At 39.8% G+C, this 27,827-nt stretch overlaps 1 protein-coding gene and 2 long non-coding RNA genes across 5 annotated transcripts in view; 2 read left to right on the top strand and 1 right to left on the bottom strand.

Moving 5' to 3' along the window:
• LOC143684251 (uncharacterized) overlaps nucleotides 1–11,572 on the top strand; it is a 33,517-nt gene extending 21,945 nt beyond the window's left edge. The window contains exons 3-4 of one of the 2 annotated variants that reach the window (XR_013175938.1): nucleotides 4,991–5,192; nucleotides 11,196–11,572. This is a non-coding gene — a long non-coding RNA (uncharacterized LOC143684251). The remainder of the gene's footprint in view (nucleotides 1–4,990; nucleotides 5,193–11,195) is intronic. The other variant, XR_013175939.1, reaches the window with a different exon arrangement.
• TNFSF10 (TNF superfamily member 10) lies at nucleotides 188–21,088 on the bottom strand. 2 transcript variants are annotated; one of them, XM_077161056.1, is made up of 6 exons: nucleotides 20,452–21,088; nucleotides 14,266–14,403; nucleotides 13,795–13,845; nucleotides 11,499–11,541; nucleotides 6,377–6,481; nucleotides 188–3,628 (listed from the first exon to the last, which is right to left on the bottom strand). In XM_077161056.1, exons 1-6 carry the CDS (start codon nucleotides 20,584–20,586, stop codon nucleotides 3,177–3,179), a joined length of 924 nt encoding a protein of 307 aa, XP_077017171.1. In that variant the 5' UTR covers nucleotides 20,587–21,088; the 3' UTR covers nucleotides 188–3,176. The 2 variants fall into 2 exon arrangements, with proteins under 2 accessions (XP_077017171.1, XP_077017172.1); XM_077161057.1 differs by lacking the exon at nucleotides 13,795–13,845 and having other exon boundaries at nucleotides 20,452–21,083.
• Nucleotides 21,089–26,840: 5,752 nt separating this feature from the next.
• The window catches only part of LOC143682504 (uncharacterized), an 87,877-nt gene continuing 86,890 nt past the window's right edge, over nucleotides 26,841–27,827 (top strand). The window contains exon 1 of the long non-coding RNA XR_013175164.1: nucleotides 26,841–27,007. This is a non-coding gene — a long non-coding RNA (uncharacterized LOC143682504). The remainder of the gene's footprint in view (nucleotides 27,008–27,827) is intronic.

The following is a 27,827-nucleotide window of genomic DNA, read 5'->3' on the forward strand; positions in this document are numbered from 1 at the left end:
AATCATAAAGGAAAGAACTGATACATTTTAACATATTAAACAAAAAGTGAACAATTAATTATTTTCTTCTGTAAGATATATGAGATAAAAGGTATGAGAAAAGAGAGATCAAAAGTGTTTTTGCCCATTTTTAGTAATTTTGATGCTATAAAACAAAGGTGACCAGTAGACAAACAAAAACTGCATATTTTAACAAAATGTCATTTTTATTGAAAAAGTAAAACATAGAAATTTTAATACAAAAATAGGAAGGATAACAATCAATTTCATATTACATCCTAAAGTTACAGACATAACCAAATATATCAGTTTTTTAGTTTGGTTTTAAATCTTGATTTAAAAGTTTTCACTTTGAAATTTAAATTTCAAAACTTTAAAATTCTTCAAACATATTTTGATGCAAAGGATGAGGTAGGAACTCTTCTTTTTTTCCTATATGGTAGGAATTCACTTATTTATTTATTAGCAACTATATCTTGCGTGGATACCATGTTCAGGTACTGTTCCAGGTACTGGGAATAGAGTTGTAAATAAGAGTAAATGGTTCTTGCTACACTCTAGAGAGAGGATACAGCTTTAAACAACAGCATAACAAGTCAGTCAATCTGACCGTGTGTAAGAACTTGATTAGCATTATGGAAAAAAACAGAGCGAGGTAAGGGGGTATGGATCAGAGGGGCCAGATATCTGACATGTTGTAAATTTAAATGGCAGTAAGCCTATCAGATATCAGGGTAGGAATTTTCTGATCTTATTTAGATTTTAGCAACATTAATTAATACTAGCTGTTCCAATATACATTCATTGAATAATCTATCCTTTCCCCCCCACACTGATTTGAACTGCTACTTTGATCAAATATTGAATTCTTGTCTTTGACTGTATTTCTGAATATTTTATTCTATGCCATTTATTTTACTGTCTATTCATCCACCACTATCGGACCACATAACATTAGGTAGAGACCATCCACTTTCATTCCTCTTCTTTTTCAGAATTTAATGGCCATCCCTACACATTTATTTTCCCATATACACTTTAGAATCAGTTCGTCCAGATACAAAGGTTTTGTTCTTTCTAAAATGAAGATTATATTAACTGAAAGATTAATTTAGGTAATAAATAACAACTTCATATCACTGAGCCTTCCTATCAAGGAACAGAGTATTTTTCAATTTATTCAAAGTATCTTTTATAGCCTTTCTTGAAAATCAGTCAAGTATATTTGAATATTACATTGACCTGAAAATAGCTAAATGATCTTATGTTTATAGATAATGCAGCATGTTTTATATTTCATGGTTGAATTTGGTTGGAAATCCATTGCACACTGCCTCTGAGAATGGCCAGTTCAGTAGCCCAAGTAAAAGAAAGTATCAGCTGGTTTCCTTGGCTGCTCAAGTAAACACCATGAAACGGGCTGGGTAAAACAGTAGGGAATCCCTTAGCCCATGGTTCTGAGGCCGAAAGAAAGTCCAAATCAAGTTGTCCTCAAGCTGATGCCCCCCTCTCCCCAAGACTGACGCCTGTCCCAGCTTCTCACATGACAAGGCATATGGCAGCATTCCCTGGCCTCCAAATTCTCCCCAGGTCCCATCAGTGTTCGGCTTCAGGGTGGTCCCTCTGCGCCTTCTTCTACTTCTTTTGTTGTTGTGCCCTCTTCTTTGATGTATGAATTTCATTCTGCTTATAAAGGTTCCAGTAATAGGATGAAGACCCATCCTGGGCTATACCTTAACTGAAGTAGCCCCATCAAAAAGTCGTACCTACAATGGATTTGCTCTCACAGAAAATAGATCAAGTTTAAGAATATTTTTTCCTGGGGGTGCATACAGCTCCAAACCACCACAGCTGGCAATTATCCATATTAAAGCAGTTAGGATATTGAAAAATAATGAAATTTTTATATTTGTATTTGCATATACTTTGGCAAGAATGGATAATTGGATTTGCATTTCTGGATATCTCTAAAGGGCATGATAACAAGAAAAAGAAGATAAGAAATTATTGGGGTTCTAGGTGAAAGGACCATAATAATTCACTAAATGGATAATTAGGAACGTTTAAGAAAGCTTTACATTGGCCATATTTTTTTCTTTTATAGAAAAAGATCTATTTGGTTAGAATGCATTTAAATGAACATTTGAGCATATAGTTAAGGAGTATAGACTATGTTGTATTTAGGAGTAACAATTAGAAGAGACCAGACAAATACTCCAACTAATTTTTTTCCCCAAGTGGCTAGATAAAATGGTGAAATGAAATACATTTGTCCTGATTTTGGAAGATCAAAATAATTATTGTTCTTTTGATGGGACAAAATAACTGATACTGTATGAAGATACATATCAGATATTGACATTTGGGGCAAACCTTCAATTTGTCTCATTTCTGATGATTTATCTAGTTTGTCATTTCCATTTTTCCATTTCTGCTCCGGCTTCCATGAGATCAAATTCCCTGATTCACTGCTCAGTAATTACAGAGTCCTTTATCAAAATTATCTTCAGTCTCTTGACCAGACTTCACTGGCCTTACTTTTTCATAGTGAAAAGCAAAACCCATATGAAGCTAATTCTCTGTTCACTGAACAGAATATTATGTAAAAGAATTCTATTTACAAAATGATAGTATTTTGAATCAAAATGTCTTATTTTCACCAAATCCAGGTGTATATGCCAACTTCTACAGTGCGGATTCTCTCTGCACATTTCATCTTGCAGATTGCCTCCCAAGATCAGGGCCTTTTAGTGGTCTACTTTCTCTCTTAGTGGAAGCGACCACTTTTTTTAGTGGAAGCAACCACTGAAGAAATTTATGAAACAAAGAAATGATGAAATGATTTGTGGCTCTTTCTTCTGGACTCTTGGCAAGGAGTAAATAAAAAGAGATGTTCACCAAAGTACAATTACTTTGAAGCTGAAACATCGAGATTTCTGCAAGAAAACTGATGTCAAGTAGAATCCTGAAATGTCTTTTGGCAACTTCTCTTTCTTAAAACAAGTGGGTCACTTTTCAGAGACATCAAAAAGTGTTCGGTGCAGATATTTTTGGCTGAGGCTGCTCTGCTCAGTCTGTCTTTCCTGTCAAATCAGTCAGAACATTTTCTTTCACAGTATGTCACCCTGAAGAGTGAATAGTAACTTTTAGGAGATTGTTTTTTCCTTGCAGATCAATTAGCCAATCAAAAAGGCCCCAAAGAAACTGGCTTCCTGGTCCATGTCAATCAACTGCTCATTAGTTACAGAAACAAAAATTCTGTCATTTTCCTGAAGCTCAAATACTCCCCCTTGATAGATGGAATAAAGTCCATATTCTGACTCTTTAGACCAACAACTATTTCTGGCACTTTTCATCAGCAGTATAGGGTCAGGGTAACTTGTGCATTTGTAAATATATTGCACCATTTGTTTGTTTTTCTTTTTGTTTTGTTCTATCAAAACTGCTCCCGGAATTTCTTCAGGCTCCTGAAATCGAAAGTATGTTTGGGAATAAATGTAATAAAGCCCTGTTTCATGGATAACCAGCTCTCCATTCCTCAAGTGTAAATTGCTTAGGAATGAATGTCCTTTCCTTGATGACTCCCAGGAGTTTATCTTCTGGCCCAAAGCCTTTTCATTCTGGAAGCCTGGATTATAGTTAGAGAGAAACAGAAGTCTGTGTTAACAGAAGGGAGTTTGTCCTGTACATGGGACATGACATCTGGCAGTGAAAGTCTCCCTGGCAACATGGGATATAATTCCCAGGGAGGAGCCTGGCCTTGGCACTATGGGATCAACAATGCCATCCTGACCAAAATGGGGAAGAAAAGAAGTGTAACAAATAAGGTATCAGTGGCTAAGAGAGTTCAAATAGAGTTAAGAGGCTACTCTCGAGGCTACTCTTATGTAAGCTTCAGCTAGATATTGCAACTGTCATGATTTGCTAAACCCCAGCCAAAACCATTCCTTTCAATCGTAGAGAATACCTAGGGCTTTACTGAGATTTTACAAAGGTTCCATACACTAGGATTACTTTCCAGAAACCTAAAACATTCAGATGGTTCCTAGGCCAGATAAGTCCCAAAATGCAGAGGGACCAATCTCTCAAGAACATCAACTAGTTCCATTCCCCTTTGGAATGGGCATAGCCAAATACCCCTAAAGAGTGGGAGAAAGATCAAAGGAGGAGGTGTTATAGCAGAGAAGATAGTATTTAACAAATGAGTGTGACTGTTGAATCATCATATTGATATTTCTTTTGGTCTCCAGTGTCTTGGGGCAGCTAGAAGGAAAACCTAAAATTGTGGAATTGTAACCCATACCAAACTCTGAAATCTGTTCTACAACCAAATGCTGCTGTGCACTTTGAAATTTATTGCTTTTAAATATATGTTATTTTTCACAATAAAATAAAAAATTAATATGGCAGCTAGAAGTCCAGGCTGGGGAAACACTGCCAAAAACCCCAAAAAAACAGGAGGGACTTTGAAGGAAAGCCAGGAGTTTCCCCAGTGGTGGCCAGTATGTTTTTGCTAGGATGACAAAGGATTTTGATCTAATATAAAACTTCTTGCTCCTTCAATTTCATGTGGCCTCTAAATTTACTCATATTCTACTGGGTACTCCTGATTTGTTGCAGTCTATTGGGAGTTCCATATTGGGAGTGTGATTCAACAGTCACACTCATTTGTTAAATACTATCTTCTCTGCTATAACACCTCCTCCTTTGATCTTTCTCCCACTCTTTAGGGGTATTTGGCTATGCCCATTCCAAAGGGGAATGGAACTAGTTGATGTTCTTGAGAGATTGGTCCCTCTGCATTTTGGGACTTATCTGGCCTAGGAACCATCTGAAGGTTTTAGGTTTCTGGAAAGTAATCCTAGTGTATGGAACCTTTGTAATCCTACTGGTGGTGTATCTCTTCCACCACTATACCACAGCTGCCACACTCAGCTCTGCATGGTAGCCCTGGGGATGGTCCACTCAGATGCACAATTTTTACTTGCAGACACAACTCCTGTCCTGGACCCTACCTTCCTTCCCGGGCTGGTGAACTCAACTGGATAATCTAGAAGGAAACCTAAAGAAATGTCCGTCTCCTACTGCAAGCACTTAGAGCATCTTGCTTTTCCTTTGGATCCCTCCTTGGTCCTGCTCCACTCTCCAGATCAAAGGCAGTTTCCAAACAGAGGACAGCCCTGGTGCAAAATGTGAGTGAGCAAAAGATTTGGTAAAGGGAGGCAGATTTAAAGAGCTCCAGACCCGTGAATTTTTAACTGCTAAAGACTTTGAATGAAAAAGGGTCCTAGCAAAAATGATATCCCTTGAAACTTAGGTTCCATTTCTGTGATTGAGATCAGCTTTTGAATTAGCACAAAATTGAGCTTTTCAAAAGTTTAAAACAATGAATATATTTGTTGATGAATGTTAAACAGTAACATCTTAATAATAATGATGATCTCTCTCATAGGCAAGACATGTCAGTCATTTATAAAACATGAATTCAGGAATGCCAGGAAGGCATTTGCCCTGGAAGAAGAAAAAAAAAACAAAATTTCCTCTACTAAGTGTATCTGAAATTTATTTAAGTTGGGAAAAAAATTTTTATAATAATGAAAGTGACTATTTATTGAGTGCTTATGATAGTCTAGGCACTTTGCAATGGTTATTATTAATCTTCGCCATTTTTTGAGTTAAAGATTGTTTCCATTTTGCATATGAAAAACCTGAAATTTGATCTGGTGAAATAATTTGTTCAAAATGTATATATCTAGGTGAGGAGGAACTGGGATCCCATTGTGAGTATTTGGACTGTAAAACCAAGCATGTAACAACAGTGCTATATTGACTCCTGTTCTACACTTAAAAGTTTTGTTTAAGAAATTTGGTTAAACTGAATGAAATTCTCATTCTGTGAGTGAAAAATGATCAAATATTGGCAATTCCCTACAGTACAACCTAATACAGATACCTCTAGGAGCCCTGAAGCTAGCACTTCATAGCAAAAGTAATTGTTGTTTTACATCCTTTGAAAAGGAGGATGATTTGATGGGGAGTAGGGTAAAAAAGGGAAGCAGTCATGGAGAGAAAAATTACTTTAAAGAAGAAGGCAAAAAGCAAAAATTGGAGGCTGAGGACTTCGAAGACAAAATTCTCCCACTTCATAATGTTTCTACTTCATAATTTTCCTGAGACCAGATATGCTGCCATGGCAGTAACTGAGCTATTTGTCTATAATCTTGCTCCTGGAAACAGTTAATCTGAGACACTGATTACCATTGAGCATTTTGATTATAGCCATATCAACACTTCAGATAAAAGTAACAAAAAATAAATGATTGGAACAATTTTTCCACTGCCTTCCTTTAAATCATATATTCATCACTTCTCTTACTTGGAGATGGAAATGTGCTTCTTTTCTGACTGTTTCCAGTAATGTGAGCTGCTACTCTCTGAGGGCCTTTTTCTCTTCCGAGGGAAGGAGTATGTTGCTGCTTTTCTGAAAGAGAAATCATGCAAAAAATCATCAGCACTTGCCAAGCTCTTTCACAAATGCACTGCTGCTCACAGCTCTATTGTTAGTCAGGCACTGAAGGCTCACTGATCTTTCCAAGTTGATTCTATGGGTTTTCATAAAAACATGTAGTACAATGATCGATCTGCTTCCGCTTATATTTAATTTCAAAGTACTTTAGATGGCAGGGGTAAACAATAATCCGGTTTACAATTTCTCAGCATCTCAGAGGTAAGTTTCATATAGAATATAACAAAGTGAAGGTTCTGGTCCCTTTCCCAAACAAAACAAAACTGTGGACTTATAATTAACCTGCTGAATGACTGAAAGTGCTCAAATAACCAATTATTGGCAAATTTCCACTTTGAGGTATACCTAACACAATCAGAGTGGTACTAATTTTTGTCATCTCAATTATTTTTTCTTCTTTGGTAACCACTACTGATTCTAAAGGAGCAGCAGTGATAACCATTGTCTACAGATACTGCAAACTGGTATCCAATAGTTATTATCCCTCACTTCAAAGGAAAATGAATTGATGTGCTGGTCATGGTATTCAATATATGAGCATATAAACTGCTGATTCACTAAATCATAATAAATAATATTTATTGACCACAACCCAAAATACTTTAGACAGCCTAAAAATATATAAATTCAACAAACTTACTCTCTTTAAAAAATCAGCTCAGACTTCCCCAGTGTGCTTATGTTGGTTGTAAGATAAATTATATTTATTCATTGAGCAAATATTGCTAGGGATAAATCACTGCACTAAGCTGCCCAGTGGCTACAAAGATTAATCAGAAATTGATTACACTGACTAAGCCCTTAAAGGATTTACAGTTTTTTACAGAAATAAAGCAGAAAGTGAAAAGTTACTTATGAGAAATAAAAATAAAAAGTAATAGAATGGTGCCTAGAGAACTGGATATCCATATGCAAAAGAATGAAAGAGGACCCATATCTCACACCCTATACAAAAGTTAACTCAAAATGGATCAAAGATCTAAACATTAGGTCTAAGATCATAAAACAGTTAGAGGAAAATGTTGGGAGATATCTTATGAAACTTACTATTGGAGGCGGTTTTATGGACCTTAAACCTAAAGCAAGAGCACTGAAGAAGGAAATAAATAAATGGGAACTCCTCAAAATTAAACACTTTTGTGCATCAAAGAACTTCATCAAGAAAGTAGAAAGACAGCCTACACAATGGGAGACAATATTTGGAAATGACATATCAGATAAAGGTCTAGTATCCAGAATTTATAAAGAGATTGTTCAACTCAACAACAACAAAAAGACAGCCAACCCAATTACAAAATGGGAAAAAGACTTGAACAGACACCTACCAGAAGAGGAAATACAAATGGCCAAAAGGCACATGAAGAGATGCTCAATGTCCCTGGCCATTAGAGAAATGCAAATCAAAACCACAATGAGATATCATCTCACACCCACCAGAATGGCCATTATCAACAAAACAGAAAATGACAAGTGCTGGAGAGGATGCGGAGAAAGAGGCACACTTATCCACTGTTGGTGGGAATGTCAAATGGTGCAACCACTGTGGAAGGCAGTTTGGCGGTTCCTCAAAAAGCTGAATATAGAATTGCCATATGACCCAGCAATACCATTGCTGGGTATCTACTCAAAGGACTTAAGGGCAAAGACACAAACGGACATTTGCACACCAATGTTTATAGCAGCATTATTTACAATTGCAAAGAGATGGAAACAGCCAAAATGTCCATCAACAGACGAGTGGCTAAACAAACTGTGGTATATACATACGATGGAATATTATGCAGCTTTAAGACAGGATAAACTTATGAACCATGTAATAACATGGATGGACCTAGAGAACATTAAGCTGAGTGAGTCTAGCCAAAAACTAAAGGACAAATACTGTATGGTCCCACTGATGTGAACGGACATTCGAGAATAAACTTGGAATATGTCATTGGTAACAGAGTCCAGCAGGAGTTAGAAACAGGGTAAGATAATGGGTAATTGGAGCTGAAGGGATACAGACTGTGCAACAGGACTAGATACAAAAACTCAAAAATGGACAGCACAATAATACCTAATTGTAAAGTAATCATGTTAAAACACTGAATGAAACTGCATCTGAGCTATAGGTTTTTTTTGTTTGTTTGTTTTGGTTTTTTGTTTTGTTTTTTTTGTTTTGTTTTTGTCTGTCTGGTTGTTTGTTTGTCTTTTTTTTTACTATTAATATTACTTTTATTTTTTTCTCTATATTAACATTCTATATCTTTTTCTGTTGTGTTGCTAGTTCTTCTAAACCGATGCAAATGTACTAAGAAACAATGATCATACATCTATGTGATGATGTTAAGAATTACTGATTGCATATGTAGAATGGTATGATTTCTAAATGTTGGGTTAATTTCTTTTTTTCCGTTAATTAATAAAAAAAAAAGGTAATAGTATTTAGAGGTGGGAAAGATTCCTGTTTATTGGAGAGCTGAGGTCAGGGGAAGGATTATGGAGAAGATGCTGCTAAGGCCCTTTCATTCACTTCCAAAGTACCCATCGTTTCTGTGTAAGGCACTCCTCTAGGGACAAAGAGAAAGAATCATAAACAAATGGATGCAAGACAGAGTTTGGGGCACAAGGATAAATGTCTGAGCAGAGCAAGGATGGACTGGATTTGAGCACTCGGAGATGGGAGAAAGGCTTATTCAAAGTGCTGGAATAGAGGCTTGAGGCACGCTGCACAAAGCATGCCTGGGGGGGAAGCGGGGGAGGAGTTTCCTTTCAGACTTGAATGAGACTTGTATGAGGAGTCAAATTTTAGAATATCGGGCTACAAAGTTTGGGCTTTTGGACATGGGTAGTCTTTGAAAGGTAATGGTCAACAAAGTGGAAAGATAAGGGTTGTCCTTCAGACCAACCAATCTTAAGGTAAAGTTTGGTGGGTAGAACCCACCAAAGAAGTGAAAGTAACTTTTCACTTTATGCTTTATTTCCGTAAAAAACTGTAAATCCTTTAAGGGCTTAGTCAGTGTAATCAATTTCTGATTAATCTTTGTAGCCACTGGGTAGAAGGCAATGGACATGAGCATTTATACTGTAATTTATTAGAACTGAAGAAATATGGCCTTCATTTAGGTTAGTCGAAGAGAGAACCAAAAGGAAGTGACAAAATTCCACAGAGGAGGAATGAATGGAAAATACGAATCTCTTCCATATATTTGGTATTAGTTGTGACTTTTTGAGGATAGGTGAGTATTTATATGATGCTGAAGACCAAATATTGCATGGGTCTGCATATTCAATGACGTATTACTCTCAGAACACTCAGGTGTCAAGGTTGATGTGTCCATTTACCTTTGACCTCTATTGCTAAATAATTCATAATGCCTTGCCTGCCCTGAGCCCTTTGTACTTTTCTTTTAAATATTAAATAACTGAATCTAATTATAAATATCTTGCATTGAGGTCATTGCAAGGATATGGGAAGGTCTTGATTTGAAAGAAAAGTTTAAAGAAAGGAAATTTCCTACTGCCTATAGCAAACATTGCCCCCAAAAGAAACCTGTATATTTGTGTGCCATGGATATATTTTGTTATATGGAGAAGTACATTATTCCTGTACCTTCATGAGACAAATAAAAAAGAATATTACTCTTCCAACATTGAAAATAGTTCATAGTAGAGCACGCACTTGGTGTGCCTTACCAAGACAAGTAAAGCACTCAGAGATGGGAGAAAGGCTTACTCAGAAATGCTGGAATAAAGGGTTGAGGCACACTGCTTTGACTGTCCTTTTTGACTACTGCTTTTGCCTTAGGGGAAAGGATCAGAAAGAGGGCTTGAATCCCTGGACGAGGTCTTGTCCTTCTATAGCATAATTAATAAAGGAATAGGAGGGTTGTCAAATGCTGAACAAGTTTATTGCATTAGAAAAGGAGAACTGAAAAGGAGGAAGACAATATTTGCAGTACCTATCTTAAAAATTGTTTCTTCTCTGCCAGGCTGGTATGCCCAGGATTATAAGTCTCTAGTATAAGCGTTGAAACCTATATGCCCATTAATATGAGCAAATGGGAAGATGGTGATCCAATGCCAACCAATAGCAAATTAAATTCAGTAATTTTATTTATTTATTCATTATTTGAGGGCTCGAGGCATAGAGTTAGATGCTGGTTGTAGAGAGGTAAGAGAAACAGAGATGTTTTCTCTTACTGGTTCTTTAATCTAGGAGGGAGCCAGGGTGAAAGGCACAAATTTTTAAAAATATAAAAGTACAAATAAAAGGAAGTGATCAAGGTAAGTGTGATAGCAATAATGTGATGCAGAGAGTCCTACTTAGAGAGATGGTCAGGGAAGGCCTCTGAAGGGGTTATGAGTGAGGTGTGAAAGATGAGGAGCTGATCATGGGAAGAGCCAGGAACAGAAAAGCCACGACAGGCAACCAAAGAAGCCAGCCTGGGCAACAGTGCTGAGGAGGAAGGAGGCCCAGAGAAGGCTGCTGACCACAAGCAGTGAGATGGCCCTGGTGGGGAGACCACAGGGTGAGCACTGCAGGTGGGTGGAAGGATCTCTGGGAAAGGGCTGAGAGAGCAGGGGGCTTACACATTAAGAAAGACACATAGCACGGTGGGGGTTAGAGTGGAGAGGATGGGTAACTTTGGTGACCTAATTTATTTTATTCCTTGCTATATTCCAGGAAGGATATAAGATGATTTATTTATAACACACTGGAAAGTAAATGAAAACTGAAGACATGATGTGAAAGGAAGATACAAGTTGGAAAAACAAGAATAATCAGAAATAAAGTGCAGATCACATGTGGGCCACAGGTGTTGTTTAGGCTTTCTAGCAGCCAATACCTAGGAGATAATAGAATCAACAAGTGGCTTGACACAAGGAGAAGCAAGTAGGAGTGTGGATGGGAGTAGAGAAATGAGAAATGAAGGACTCGTCATAAAATTGACAGGAGGCAATCAAAATAAGAACAAAAAAATGCTACCTTGAATTGTAGGAATGGTTTCCTCAAAGGTTCTCAAAATCATCTGCAAACAGAATTGAATAAAGCTTGTTACTTTCCCTAAAGTTTTATACTGACTATTGAATGCTTAAGTCTCTCGTGCTCATGCCTACAAGGATGTTTCTACATAAACAGTCAATCTAAGAAGCTTTAAATTGTTCAAGAACAGTGTGTGTGAGGGACGAGGTGTGAGCGAGGGGTGAATATTGGGGCAGCTCTTCCTACATGGTGACTGAGGGACTGAGGGACTGAGGGACGGGCCCCCGGCTGGGAAAGTTCTGTTCTGGATGAAGACTTTGAAAGGGCACACTTGGAGGAGAGAGGGAGGAAGGCACCATCCTGCCAAGCTCCATCTCCTGAGGCTTCCCACACCTCAGGGTGCCTGACGGATGTGGAAGCCAAGCCCACTCTCTTTGTGTGTGTGTTTCTGTGTGTGTGTGTGTGTGTGTGTGTGCGCGCGTGTGTGCATGCCTGTGTGCACACAACCCTTGCAGAGCCTCACGTGGTCACACAGCACTCTTATGTCATTCTCTTATTCTCTTATTTTTGATAATGTGATTGAGGCATTCTCAACCTAGAAATATTTTGCCAATTTCCTATATCTTTCCAGAACATCTATTAAAAGCCCCACTCTCTACTAACCAGGGGAGAAAACCTGGATAACACAGTGAAAGCTGAGCTTTTCTATGAAACAGACCCTGACTTGGCTCATTCTTGGCTTCCGAACTCCCTTCTGTTCAGCTCTGTCAAACCTGAGGGCTTTGCCCATCACAGTCCTACTTTTCCCATCATGATTTAATTTTGCAGCTGCCAGAAATTCTCCTCCTCTGTATTTCTACTGCGAATCAGAAACTCTCGGCTACCCCCAGACCTCAAGCCCTGAGTCCGGATAATGGCGGATAGGCTGCAGCCCAATGGGCATGGACCAACCGGAAAGTACAGCCAGACGGGGCCTGTGTGTGTCTGTGTATGTGTATGTGTGCACGCACGCCTGTACATATTTTTCTCTTTCTCTCTTTGGAACAGAAAGGAAGGAAGGAAGAGGAGCAGCAGGAAGGAGAGAAGGGCAATCCCTGTAGGGTAAAAGGCAGAATAAAAGAGTGATTAAAAGCATAGTCAGATAGTCTGGCTTCAAATCTGTCAACTACTGCTCTGTGAGACCTTGCTACGTTACTTAACTGATTTCTTCACCTGTTTTAAAGCAGGAAGAGGAGAATAATAAATTGCCTTCTCACCAGGAAGTTGTGATGATTAAATGCAGTGAAGTAGGTAACGAGCATAGGATGTTTACTGGAAATAATCTGTTCCATTGATGGTGCTGGAAAAAACCTTTCCCTATTTTTTTTTCCCACGCTCTCACCCACCACTTTGTGTCCCTGCCCAGCTTTTCTCCAAAAGAGAAGTTGGCGGCGGGTTGTGAGATTGGCAGGGAGAAAGAAGAGCAGGAAGGATAAATAAATCCATCCACACTACTTCTCTTCCTAACTCCCCACTCTTTGGTCTCCAGATTTCTACCGTACTTTCACGTTTCCCTCTCTTGTCACCTGTTGGATCAGGGTCCCTTCCAGCCCCACTGGCTGCAGAAGTCTTATTCCTCAGGTTTCTCAGGCGCCTTCCCAACCCCAGGTTTCCCCAGGTCCTCACCCCTTCAACAACCACCACAACTGGAGTCACAGCTGCTTTAGTGAGCTCATGAGGAGCAGGTGTCCCTAGCCAGCGCTGCCACAGAGTCTTTGTGCTCCTGAGACTCCCACCTGGAAAACTGATTTCATTTCCTGGAGAGAGTGTCATAGCCGACATCTGGCCCAACCATGAGTCCTGCTCAGGGTTACAAACAGGAACTCTAATCACCCACAAAACGCTGTGTCTATGAAACAATGGATACTGGGTGCTAAACAATTGACTTACAAATATTTGAAACAAATCCTCCCTGTACCCTGGAAATTTCCCCAGCAATTTTTTTTCCTTAAATAATGTTGGTATACTTCATAGTTGAGAGAATATTTTTACATCCGCATTCTCATCTGACCTTTATGGGGAGGCAGAAGGCAAACATGAAATGTCATCTTACAAAGGAGGAGCAGGTCATGGGAAGAAATTTGATCCGACCTAAGTGACTTTGCTAAAATTAAAATTGGTCAGTTACATTTAGCATAAAAAATGATTAGACGATAGAAACATAAATGTTTCTGCTAGAGAGCCTGTTCAAGCAGCTTCTATAAACAGATAATGATTTTGTAATTAGTCATTTACTGACTGTAAATTGAGATGTCATCACCTTCAATTTCTCAAAGTATCTTTCTCTTCTTCCTTTCTTTTTTCTTCGTCTCTACATGCATACAAAAAATATAGATCAACAATTAGAGAAGAACACAAAACACTGTTATTTGGCCATTCGTGTCTTCCGAATTAAAAAGAAAATCACACATATGCTTTATTATTGTGTGACCTTGAAACTATCTAGTGGTCTATCTGTACCACGGTTTCCATATGGTAAGATAAAGAGTTTAGACTAGATGAGGAGAATGTCTGGAGTAGAAGGAACTGTAGACCAGGAGTCGGCTGGGATTCAATGTTGGGCATTGTTGCACCCTTTCCTAGTTTTACGAATTTGGAGGAAATCACTTAAATGCTCTGGGCCTTCCTCATTTGCAAAAGAGGGATTTAGATGTTATGATCTTAAATGTTGTTACTCACTCTGCCCCCAATCTTCTCTCCCTGCAGTGAGATTTTCTGGCAGTGCACCTACCTTTCTAACGAGCTGACGTAGTTGCCACTTTATTTGCCAGCAAGAGTTGCTCATACTCTCTTCATCACTGGGGTCCCAAGAGCTGTCATCTTCCTTTAATAAGCAAGCAATTCCACTTCTGGAATACTTGTCCTGCAGCTGGGTTGGAATAGAGTATAACACAATATTGTGGTGACAAGTGCTTTTTAGATTTATGGACCCCACATCAAAACAACAGAGACGGGTGACTAATTCAGAGAAGTGTTGTCATGTTGGGTAAGTTCATGAGTTGGAATAATAGTAGACATGCTGTCCTTTGTCCTTCGAATAAAAGTAAGCAGTTGGATATGGTGGAAAGGATACACATGTGGGTCAAGCCTCCTGAGTCACAGTGTCCTTTCCTGCCACTAACCAGCAGTGTGTCCCTCGGCAGGGCACATCCCTACTTCTGAGTCTGCTGTTTATGAGGTTTGAAGAGGTTCACCAGGCTGCCTCCCTTCCATCCCTGAAGTGCCGCAGAGCCCATCCTAAAGCTTGAGAACCCATCTAGATACAAGGAAGGCAGTGGGGTAAGTTTAAATTCCAGGTTCGTAAATAAAAAATTAGCCCTGGGGCAATATGTAGGTGCACGCGAATAGTGGCCTCTTGCCTTGGCTGTCTGAATAGATTCCAGATCTTGTGATTTCTACTCTTCTGGATGACAGACTCTAGAGTACATTGCCACTAGAAATTTGAGTGTGCCTCGTTAAATGTCCACACTATAGAGAATTTATCTGCAGAGACTTTGGACACCATTTGAAAGTTTGCTCCCTACTTTAGATAAAAAGAGAAAACGCTTACAATAGCTAAATTAATGTTAACAAAGTCCATGTCTTTGAGAACAAAGCCCTTGCTTCACACCCACTTGCACATGCACAACAAACCTTCCTGCGCACGTCAGGCTCATAACTGATTAATCAAGTTTGTTTTCCTCTTGCAAAGAAAAACAGCAAACCATATAAAGTCAGAAGATTTATTTTTCTTCCTATTTGGTTTAGTTGTTTTTTTTTTGTTTTTGCCGTTATTTTTTTTAACAGCTGGAGTTGAAGATGTGTTATTTCCCTGTGGAAATCCATGGAATTGCCTTTCTCTGAGAAAATAAATGGGGAAAAAAATTTTTTCCCTGTCATTTGAACTCCAGAAAATGAAGAACGGATCAACCTGAAAAATCATCCCTCCTTTCTATAGAAAGGCAATCTTATTCCAAAAACTTAACCATTTATGAGAAGTCCTGGGCAGAGATGTGGTTCTGTACTCAGCCGGGTATTACTTGGGCCACTGAGCAGAGGACGTTTGATCAACATCCCTCAAGTGCAAAAGCACAAGCTGGAGTGGATTAATTCCTTCCAGGCACCCTGGCAGAGGACATGCAGTTACCACCACTCCCTCAAAAAAAAGTTTATTTCTTTTTTAATTATAAGAGAAAAACATCTTCCTTGTACTATAGTTGAAGTGACAGCTTGAGCCACCCAAGTTGAGAAATGACTGGCAATGGAATTAGGCAGCCTTTCCTTGCCCCTGCCCACCCCTTCCTCTTCTACTCCAGATATCTATCAACATCTCCAATTTACTTGGAAGCCACAACAACTTTTTAAGGAAAGAACTCAATCACCTATGGTTCAGAAATATCCAGGCATGTGTGGCAACCTGGGGAGAGGATCAGGTATGAAAAGAGGGAGACCTGGATTCACCCACATACACTAGGGTTGGTTCCAGCGGGAGCAAGCCAATGTCGAGTGGACTCTGGCCCAGCCCAGCCACAGGGGCAGCATAAATATGTCTTGGGCAGCTGTGGGTTTGAATGAAACTAAAGAAGCAGGTTCATACCCTCTGTAACTTGGGGACAAAAAGATGGGCATGACACAGAGAGAGGGAGCAATCTGCCTTCCTACTTTACAGCAGCTAGAAGCTGTCTCAATCTGCAGGAGTTGAGAGAATGGGAATCCAGCCACAGAAGGAAAAGCAGAGTGGAAAGCTGCCCAGGGTCAAGCAGTGAGGGAAGCTGGCAACAAGCTGTGAGCTGAAGTGAAGTTTGAGAGGGGAGTGGAGCTTCAGCAAGTGCCAGACTAAGTCAGTACCGACTGCTGGCTGGTACATGTTGATACCCTCCGGGATTTTCCAGGAACACTTTCAGAAGGCAAGAGGGCAAAGTTTGCAAATTTTATAAAGTCTCAGTTATTTGTGGGTGGTAAGGTGATAAACTATTGTGACTCCATTATTACCTAAAAGTTAATGAAACCTTGATACCTTCAGGATATACAGATACCCTGGAAAATACAGAAAAAAATATAGAGGAGAATGCTAAAGTCACCATTATCTCTCCTCCCAGAGAACCACCAGTTAATTTTGGGTGATCTCCTTCATTTTATACATATCTCATATACATGAGATCAGATATATGCAATTTTGCATACAATTGGTTACAAACAGTCATCTTCTTTAAATCTGTATGAAAATCATGAATGAGCCCAGACATTTTTATGTATTTACTATGAGAACTATAGAAAAAGAAAAAGAAAAGAAGTCACCAGTAAAAATCATCTAGAGATCATTATTGTCAACATGTTGGTATTTCCCCTTCTAGATATTTTTATGAATAACTAAGACCCTCTTCTCCTCTCCCACCACAGGCATTTTTCCATTCTCATATGTGGTAGCTGCTTCTATGGACCTCGGCTAATGCCGGTGATCAGACACAAGAGGAGAGGGTGTGTGGGGTTATTCCAAGAATAATTAGTGTGATTTATCTGCCCTCCCCCTTGCCTTTCACATCCTTTCTACATCAAGGTGTGCATTTCCTGTGGCTTGTCACAGCCTGGGCTATTCTCTCACTAACCACCTCTCTGGTATGGGGCAGGGTGGGGATAGGGGGTTGCCATTTTTATTTGCAGCCCTTGGGAAGGACAGTCAGCTTTTGCCCTGGGTACCTGCTCTTCTGCTCCAGCAGTCCTTGGTTCTGAGAAGTGGATTTCCATTGGCGTGGTGGCAAACCTGACCGTTGTTGGAGCCAGAACCAACCAGCCCTTGGCAGCACTTGAAATCAGCAGGCTGAACTCTTGCTGGCTCAGAGACAGAGATGGCAGCACTGACCCCCTCTGCTGCCTGGGCATTAATTTCTGAGAATTATTTTCTGCAAACTACAGATAGCATAAAGGTTCATTTACGTAGCTCTTTGGAGAAGGGTCCTGTTCTCCCTTTTCTCCCCATCTATGGTGCTACAGTAATAGACAGTTCCTGGCCATAAAACCTTCTGAAAGAAATAAAGATTTTAGAGGCTGAGTCCATACTTGTTGTTTATGCTTGCTGGTCTATAAGCTTATTTTTGAAGATCTAGCACCCCTTAGTCCATACTCTACAATCGCTGCTTACTGTATCTTCTGCAAATTTCGACCGACCAAGAAGAATCTGTAGTCTGTTTTGGGAAAAGACATTATGTTGAATATGCTTTTCCAATCTCTACACAGACACCCAATTAGATTCAGATTTATTTTCCCTTGCAAAAACTACTATGAGGAGGGTGACTCCTGCAAGAGACTTCTCAACAGTAGTTCCAAAGGCTAAAATTTATTGAGCCCCTATGTAATGCTGAGGTTCAAAACAGGGCTTTACGTTTTACTACTTTGTAATCTTTGACAAGTCTCCTAACTTCCCTGAGCCTTAGTCTGTTCCTTTATAAAACAGGGTCGTTATGAGGATGAAACAGGGCAACATTTAGGAAAGTTCCTGGCACACAGTAGGGGCTCAATATCAGTTAGTTCTCCCTTTCTAGCACTCTTGGTGTTTTCTTCTGCATGCCCATACATACATGCATACATATGTAAATATGCAATCAAGAAAAATGTGCACAAATCTGGGAATGTTAAGCTTTATATGAAACTTGCATTTTTTTTTTTTTTTTTTAAAGATAGAGGAAGGAAAGGAAGGAAAGAAAGACAGAGAAGGAAGGAAGGATGGAAGGAAGGAAGGGAGGAAGAAAGGGAAACATCTTTATTTTTATTATATTTGGTTTATTTGCTTGTTTTTTTACATGGGCTGGGGCCGGGAATCGAACCGGGGTCCTCCGGCATGGCAGGCAAGCACTCTTGCCCGCTGAGCCACCGCGGCCTGCCCTGAAACTTGCATTTTTATAGTAGAAGAATTCAAAGAAAACTTACTACATATACAGACAATTCAATGAATCAGTTTGGTAGAGAACCAGTTAATTCAGTCTTAAAATTAGTCCGACTGGTAATACAGGCAAACGGATGGAGCCACTTGTGCAGTGGTCAGACAGCCTCACTCTGTGTTTACACTGCAAAGTTAACAAAGGTTCCAATGCGCTGGCTCCAAGTGGGTAAATACAGTGGTATTCCAGCTTCTTACATAGATTTAGAACTTTAGACCTGACTATAATTTTGCTGATTTTTTTTTCTTACAAATATACAGGCTCTTCTATGTGTTCTACAAATAAGGCTGATGATACTGGCCATCTGATGGTGGTCGGTTTTTTTTTTTTCTTGTTTTTGTTTTCATAATTACTTGCAAATAAGTAAAATAGATGAAGAGTATTCATCTATTTCCAAAAAAAAAAAATTTCTGAGAAAGCAAAATTTACATTTCACAGGGTAAACAAATTGCATTTCCTTGCTAGATAATTAACACACTATGGCTTTTGTACAATTGATATTTTTCTGAGAACCTTAGATTTACATTTCCTGGCTATTTGAGAGATTTATGTTCAGTCATCACAATGCAGAGGGAAATAGTTTAGATCAAAATTGCCAATGTGTGGCCTTGTGTACACTCTGCTGTGTACTGGCTTAGGAGCCGACAGGACTCAGCCCAGCAGAGCTAGCCACTGCTCGCCCCCAAATACCTGATTGATTTGGATAAGTCATTTCCCTCGGGGTCTCTAGTCTCCTCATGCATGAAATGAGGAGTTTCAAAGTTCCTTCTAGCCCAAGGTCCTTAATATGTAAGACACAGTTAGCCAAAATATACATAACCACTTTATGGTTGTTATGCTAATATAACAAAGGTCGAGTTTGTTTCTTTTAAACAATTTGGCATTCACAGGTCCAGAAGTTTTATATAGCTGAGAAATACATAAGCTGTAATGGTGCTAAACTTGTTTTTATCCTCTGTCAAATGTGCCTGGATTCATACTTGAACCATCCACAGGCGTGGAATGGCAGTTTTATTTTCGATTATTTTATCATGAACTTTAAAGAGCTGAGTCCATCTGTTAACCTTTGTTACATACTTTGTCCATGACACGCCTGCAGCCAAGGAATATTGGAATTCCAGTCCTTTCTGTTCTCACTTATTGTCAACACAGAAATGCCCCAGATCTAAAACCAAAACGTATTTTCCAGATCCGATTTACTCCCATTCCATGCCCATTAATCTTGGAGGAGAATGAGACATCTGCCATTCCATGCCGTGGTTCTGGTTTCAGTTCCTGTGTGCGTTCTTCTCCCTCCTGACTAACTGTTCAGAGTTGGGCATGTGTAAGCAAGGGACTGGAACAAGGCTGGTTTTGGTTAACAGCCCTGAGTTCTAAGAAAAGCAGATGGTGTATAAAGGGCGTTTCGGTCCTGCACGCTCTGTGGATGGTCGGCATGTTCTGCAAATCCACTGGAATTAGCCACGCCTGGGACATGAAGCAATGGCAAGCAGAGGTTGGGAGCCTGGCTCTTGGTTTAGACCTGCTTTTACTCCTTGCTCTCTGTGTATTAGAGTTACCAATGTGGTAACTACCACATAAGGATGTTGAGAAGATTGTTCATTCGTTCCATGATTTAATGAATACCTACTATGTGTCAGCCGTGTTAACCCCAGATATGTAATGGTGAGTGAAATCAGTCAAGTTCCTGCCCTCAAGTTCCGCTCACTCCCAAAGACACATGAGAAAAGAACTAGAAAGCATGCATCGGAAGGTACTACTGAGTAGTTGGGATTGCTAATATTATAAAAATAGGTATATTTTTAACTAAAATAAAAATACCACAGGTGGTAAAATAAAAACATCACTGATGGAGCCTGTTAGGTAACTGCACTTTGTTTACACAATCCCTTGAATTCACGCTTTTACAAAGTAACTGCTTGTACAGCAATTACGGTCTACCGGACTGAGAAAGCAGCAAGAGGAGCCCGTTCAGAGGCAGGCTGGGGCTGCGCCGTACTGACCTGCTTCAGCTCCTTGGTGAAGTACACGTAGGTCACGGCCATGGACAGGGACTGCAGCAGCACCGTGAAGATGAGGATGAGCACGCAGGTCTGCACCGGGCTGGGTCCCGCGGGACTCGGGGCTTGCAGGGCCATGCTCTCGTCAGGGGGACTGCCGCGGAGCCCGCAGGCTGCTGGAGGTGATAGCACGATCAGGGTGGAGCCTCTCGGTTTTCTCCGACCAGAATCAGAAAACGAAACTAAAAGCACCGACTAAAATGAGTGCAATAACAACTCCAGGAAGCTTTCGCATTTCCCCCAGGGGCAAAACACTTGGAAAAATTCTTCAAAATCAAAGGGGTGCAAGGGTAGTTCAGTGGGAGAACTTTCTCGCCTGCTATGCAAAGAGCGGGCTCGATTCCGGCCAGTGCAATTTCCCCTTACGCCCACCACCCCAATTTTTTTTTCCAACAATTGTGAAAAAAAAAAAAAAATCAAAGGGCTGTGTGAGGCTTAAGCCAAATCGCTCCCTTCCCAGTGCTCAGGGTCTTTGGGAGACATTCCATTGCTCAGCGACTGTGCAATTCGCAGGCTCCTACAAGACATGTCACCGGGTGGCAATAGACCTGGGATCTAACCGTGCCCTGAGGTGCTGGCATCTGCAGGTGCTGGCTGCAGCTGCAAACTGATCCTTTGGCTCTTTCAAAATGCAAATGTGTGGGAAGTTTCAGGTTTTCTCTTTTTTTTTTCCTGAAATAATGAAAACGTTCTAAAATTGATTGAGGTGATGAAATGCACACCTATGTGATGACGCTGTGAGCTATTGATTATATATTTGGGATGGATTGTATGGTCTGTGAATAATTTCTCAGTAAAATTGTATTTTAAAAAAATGCATATACGTTCAAGTAATGTTGCAAACCAAGCTCGTATGTGAGACATGCAACACAAGTTTTTAATTTCCCCCTGAGTTTTGTGTTTGAAGGGCTTGTAGGTACTTCTAGGTGAGTGGAATTATCATGTGATTAACAAAAGGAGCTAACCATTTTGGTTTTATACAATTCCTGGGTAATTTTAGGTAGATAATTGAAGCATGTGAGTGTTACATTCCCAAGAACTTCACCATCATGTTAAAATAAAGCAAGGCTCAGAGCGATTTCTTCCACACACAGAAATATTAAACATTTATTAGTAAATAGAAACAACCATATGATCTGTTCTGGATTTGATAAAGTCCCAGTTATTTATTCTTTTGAGGCCTGTGGTTTTCAGCCTTGTCGGCACATTTAAATCACCTGAGGAGATTTAAAAAGAAAAAATTTATTCCTGGGTCTCAACCTTGACACATAAGTGTCACCTAGAGGAGCTTTTGAAAAAATACCCATGTCTGGGTCTTTCGCCTAGAATATCTGATTTAAAAAGTGTGCAGTGGCCTCGATCTGTTGCTCTGTGAAACAGTCTGGGCATGGAAGGTTTTTAATCTCCCCAGATGATTCCAACGCACAGCTAAAGTTGAGAACTGACCATATAAAGTTTTAGGTGCTTGAACTGTCACCTCGATTGAAAGGTTCACTGAAGGCAGAAGTGACCAAATTTCACTGCCTGGCTCCTGTTATTCTTATATTTAACACCAGGCTGTCAGAAACCTCTTAATTCTCAGCTGGATGTGGGGCAGGTTAGAAGTTAGCTTCAGTTGTCATCCCTAAGGGTTCAATCTAGAGCAGGGGTTGGCAAATTACGCTTGCAGGAGGCCAAATCGGGCCCATCACCACATTTTGTATGACCCATAAGCTAAGAATGGTTTTTACATTTTTAAGTGATTTTTTAAAAGGTCAAAAGAGAAATAACATGACACGTGAAAGTTATATAAACTCAAATTTTAATCCATGAAGTTCCATTGGAACACAGCTATGCTGGTTTGAAGCTGTTATATACCCCAGAAAAGGCTGTGTTCTTTTAATCCATTCCTGTGGATGTAGATCTATTGTGGGTGGGACCTTTTGCTTAGGTTGTTTCAATTGAGATGTGACTCACCCAATAAAAGGTAAGTTTTAAACCTTTTTACTGGAGTCCTTCATGAGAGGCTAAAGGAGAGAGATTGCCCAGAGAGCTGAGAGAGAAATATTGAGAGAGCCAGGTTAGAAAGGAATGCTCCGGAGATGCTAAGAGAGGACCCCCCAGTGCTCAGAGAGAAAGCCACTGGAATCAGAAGCTGAAAACAATGGAACCCGGGAATGAAGGACCAGCAGATGCCAACCATGTGCCTTCCCAGGTGACAGAGGTGTCCCCGATACTGATGGTCTTTCTTCAGAGTTCAAGATTCATCCTTTTGATTCCTCAATTGGGACATTTTATGGCCTCAGCTTGTAAATTGTAAGTTAATAAATCCCCATTATAAAAGCCAACCCATTTCTGGTATACTGTAGTCTGACAACTTTAACAAACTGAAACAACAGCCATACTCAATTATGGACATGTTGGCTATGGCTGTTTTTACAGTACAACAGCCAGCAAATCAGAGAGGTGGAGGCAGAGACTGCATGTATACTTTGTACCATTGCTTGGCACACTATAAATATCAGTGGTGCAGTTATGCTATGATTTTGCTTTTTGCCTACAAAGCCTAAAATTTTTACTACCTGGCACTTTACAGAAAATATTTGCCAACCTCTGGCCTGGATGCTTCCCTAGTTGATTCTTTTATCCTCTTCGCAGAAGGAAGATGAGTGCTTTAAAAATATTTCAGCCCATGTACATGCCTTAAACGTCACTAATTTCAACAGAGATCCCATTTCTAATTTTCATTATTAACAAGACACTGATTTTACCAATTATAGTTGATTGGATGATAAACAACAACAATAACAACAAAAAAGCCACAAATATATCCATGTCCTAAGCTCAGGAACTTATGCATGTGACCATATTTGGAAAAAATATCTTTGTAGATGCAATTTAGTTACAGATGGAGAGATAAGATCATTGTGGATTATCTGGGTGAGCCCTAAATCCAATGACAAGTGTCCCTTTACCCAGAGCAAAGACACATGGGGGAGAAGGCCACATGAAGGTGGAGGCAGAGATTGGAGTGATGCTGCCACAAGCCAAGGCAAGCCTGGCGCCGCCTAGAGGCTGAAGAGCCCATGAAAGATTCAGAAAGAGCACAGCCGTGCTAACGCATTGACTTTAGATTTCTGGCCTCCACAACCACAAAAGAATACATTTTTGTTATTTCCAGGTTGGTGGAAATTTGTTTTGGCAGCCTGAGGAAACTAATATTCCAGTGAAAACCAATTTCTGGTACTCATCATGCTAATCTTCACAGGTGCTGGCAGGGATGCAGCATGGGCAGTGGAAAGAGATATTGTCACTTCCTCTGGGGTGTGTGCTCTCTAATGAGAATGCCAGGAGACCACCTCTGGGGTGTTAAATCCTAATTAGGGAAAATAATGGGACCTAAGGGATTATTTAAGCTAACTAATACACAAGAAGTATCACACTGTGTCTGTGGTTCTCAGTCCTGGCTGCACGTTGGAATCATCTAGAAATTTTTAAAAACGTGAATGCCTATTTTCCACCCCACACCTTTTAGATCAGAAATTCTGGGGGGAAGGACCCAGACATTGTTTCTGTGTATGTATTTTTTAATCGCCGCAGGTGACTCTTATGTGTGAGGGTTGAGACCCACTGTTCTGTGACGGAAGCTGTGGTGGATTGAATTACACACTCCAGCACACACTTGTTAATCTGCTTTCCTGTGAGCGTGAGCCCATTGCAAATAGGGCCTTTTATAGAAGTTATTTTTAGTTAACCTGTGCCAAACTGAATCAGGGTCGCACGACATCTGTGTTACCTTATAAAAGGAAGAAATGGGAAGGCAGAGTCAGAAACGACCAGAGGGAGAAGCGAAAAATCAGCAGAACCTGGAAGAGTAGACACAAGGACAGAGGGACTGCCATGTGTTGGGACACAAGCCATGGAACCCCAAGAGTTGCTAGAAGCTGGCATCAGAACACTAGCAATTCCAGAAGAAAGTAAGCTTTGCTGGTATCTTGATTTTGTAACCCTCCTAGCTTCTAAAGTCATAACCCAACAAATTCTTGTTATTCAAGCCAGCCCATTGTGTGGTATTTACCATAACCAACTAGTCTGACAAACTAAGACAAAGCTTTTTGAAGTAGATTATTGACATTGTAACAGTTAGATAAGCTAATATCAAGCATAAATAACTAAGGCTGGTAAAATGAAGTAGACTGTATAATCAATACTATTTATTTTTTAGATAATTCTTTATTAAAATTGAAGTGTCGGCTAGATAACTACTCAGTCTAAGAATGCATAAATTTACAAATAGAACTAGGGCAAGATTTGAAGGAACATAGCACCTAAGTACTAGACAACCATGTTCCTGAGTAAACCTCACTTTTATCGAGTCTTGATAGATTTATTCTAACTCTGAGTTTTCCAAGATTAATGTATCCTCCCTCCCCCAAATTCTCTGAACTACTTGACTCTAGAACAGAGATTGGTAAGTGTTTTATTCTATAAAGGGCCAGATAGTAAATATATTTAGCTTTGCAGGTCATCCAGTCTCTGTCACAATAACCCAGTTCTGCTGCTGTATGGCAGAGGCAGCCATAGACAATACATAAACAAATGAGCATGGTTGTTCCCAATAAAACTATATTTACAAAAACTGGCAGTAGACCAGATTTGTCCTGAGGGTCTAGTTGGCCGACCACTGCTCTAGAGCAGCAATTCTAGAAGTTTCTCACTAGCAGGACCAGCATCACCTGGGAGCTCATTAGAAATGTAAAACCGCAGACCGTATCCCAGGCCTATTGTGTGGGAAACTCCAGATATGGCCCAGGCAACTCTTTTAACAAGCTCTCCAGGTGATGCTGATTCCTCTTATGTTTGAGAACCACTGCTATAGAATAATCCTTCTTGTGTGCACAGAAACCTCCTGTGTTTTTAAAATATCTCTCTGGGAATTCTTACTCAATTGGTCTAGATAGGGTCTAGGCCTTATTTAAGATTTAAAACTATTCTAATAACACTCTTTCCTAAGTAAAAAGCACATCATACAGATTGTATTCCCTGATAAAAACAAAAAGAAAAAAACCCTGGGAGGGTCCCTGGACGAGATGAGACCTGAAATGCAGAGGGGCCAGCTTCTCCAGAACATCAGCTATTTCCATCTCCCATCCTATACTATCAGCAGGCCCTTCCAACATGAAAAAGCTAGAATGTGCATAGCCCAAATACCCCTAAAGAGTGGGAGAAAGATCAAAGGTGGTGGTGGAATTATACAGAGAAGGTAGGGTTTAACAAATGAATATGACTGCTGAATCATTATATTGATACTTATTTTAATCTCCAGTATTGTAGAGCAGCTAGAAGTAAAAACCTAAAATGGTGGAATCATAACCCATACCAAACTCTGAAATCTGTTCTACAACTAATTGTTGCAATGTGCTTTGAAATTTATTGCTTTTTTGTATATGTTATTTTTCACACACAAAAAAGTCGATTGTGATAACTGCACAGCTATATGATGAAAAAATGTAATCATGCACTGCATTAAAGAATAAAGAATTAAAACTCTTTAAAAACAAAAACCAAACCTAGGAGGGAAGATTCTATAATTATCCCCATTTTACTAATGAGAAGACTGTGAATTAGAAAATTATACCTATGTTCCAGCTCATACAGTAGTAAGTGGCAAACAAAGGACTCCAACCTCACTCAGTCTGACTCTTCCTCCACCAGGTATTAACCTCTACCCCACTACCACCTCCAAGCCCAGAAGCAAACTTCCAGAATTAGAAGGGAACTAGAGTACAGCTACTTTATAACAAAGAGCTTTGTTTGATTGGCTCATCTCACTTTGGCCAGAGAAATTAGGCAAGAAATCTAGTGTATTTTGTTAGAAAGAACATTCAACTCTTTTGTAGTCATTTTCGCTAAAGCCTTAATCTATTTTTGTTATTCTATCTATACCTAAATTCCTGAAGTCTGGCCCAGAAAAGAATTAGTTTTCAACTATGCAACTAGCAACTTGGCTGTAACAACAAACATTTCTGGAAGAGAGTGCTTCACAATTTGTAAGTACTTTCATTGTAGGTTGGTGTGCCAGTTTGAAAGGATTATGGACCCTAAAAGAGCCATGTTTTAATACTGATCCATTTTGTGGAGGCAGCCGTTTCTTATAATCCCTATACAGTACTAGGTTGGAAACTTGATTAGATTTATCTACACAGAAATGTGACTTACCCAGTTGTGGGTACTAATCTTTGATTAGAGGGAGATGTGACTCCATCCATTCCAGGTGGATGTTGATTAGTTTACTGGAATCCTTTAAAAGAGGAAACATTTTGGACAATGCTTCAGAACCCTGAGAGCCAAAAAGAGCTCACGCAGACAGAGACCTTTGGAGATGAAGAGGGAAAACGCCCCCCAGTGGAGCTTCATAAAACAAGAAGCCTGGAGAGAAAGCTAGCAGATGTTATGTTCACTAGATGCCTTTACAGTTGAGAGGAAAACGCGGAACTTCATCGGCTTTTCTTGAATGAAGGTAACTTCTTGTCGGTGCCTTAATTTGGACATTTTTATAGACTTGCTTTAATTGGGACATTTTCATGGCCTTAGAACTGTAAACTTGCAACTTAATAAATTCCCCCTTTAAAAGCTGTTCTGTTTCTAACATATCGCATTCCTGCAGCTAGCAAACTAGAACAGTTGGGTATGACAGACTCACTGTGCTCAGGCAGTCTGAGAGCAATTTTCGTATTTTGCCTTTAACCAACTTGTTTGTTGTATGAAGGCTTCAAGAGGTTCTCATGAGGGCTTCCCCTTCTCTTCCTCACCTTGGACCCACTTGCTCTATTTTCTTTCTTGCTCTCCTTCTTTCTACAATTTCCTCAAAGACAGGTCTGATTTTCTTTCCTTTTCCCTCCTTCTACCATATAGCTCCAGGTTTCATGGCCTAGCTGCTAAATTATATGAGAATTTTTGTGATCTGAAACCTCCAGACTTGATTTTTTTTTTTTTTAATATACAACTGTGGATACAGGAAGGAGGTAGATGTGGAGAGCAGATAAAGAAAAGCAGAAATACTCTCTTAATAGTTATTGTCTTGTTGCGTGATACTATTTTGAATGTCAGAATCTGAAAATCAATTCCTTCCTTCTCTTTGCAAACTATCTGAAAACAAACATCAATCTCCTCCACCCCCACCAAGGCAATATATGTCAGTCAGAGAGATAAGGAGTAAACACATTCAGAAGAGCAAAGGAGAAAAGCGCAATCAATGTTTTCCAAAATATTGACCCATCAGACTCATTGTTACTATCTCTCCTTCATAGAGAAGGAAAACTGAGGCTCAAATTAATCAT

This window comes from Tamandua tetradactyla, chromosome 5 (genome assembly GCF_023851605.1).
Source record: "Tamandua tetradactyla isolate mTamTet1 chromosome 5, mTamTet1.pri, whole genome shotgun sequence".
Classification (NCBI taxonomy): domain Eukaryota; kingdom Metazoa; phylum Chordata; class Mammalia; order Pilosa; family Myrmecophagidae; genus Tamandua; species Tamandua tetradactyla.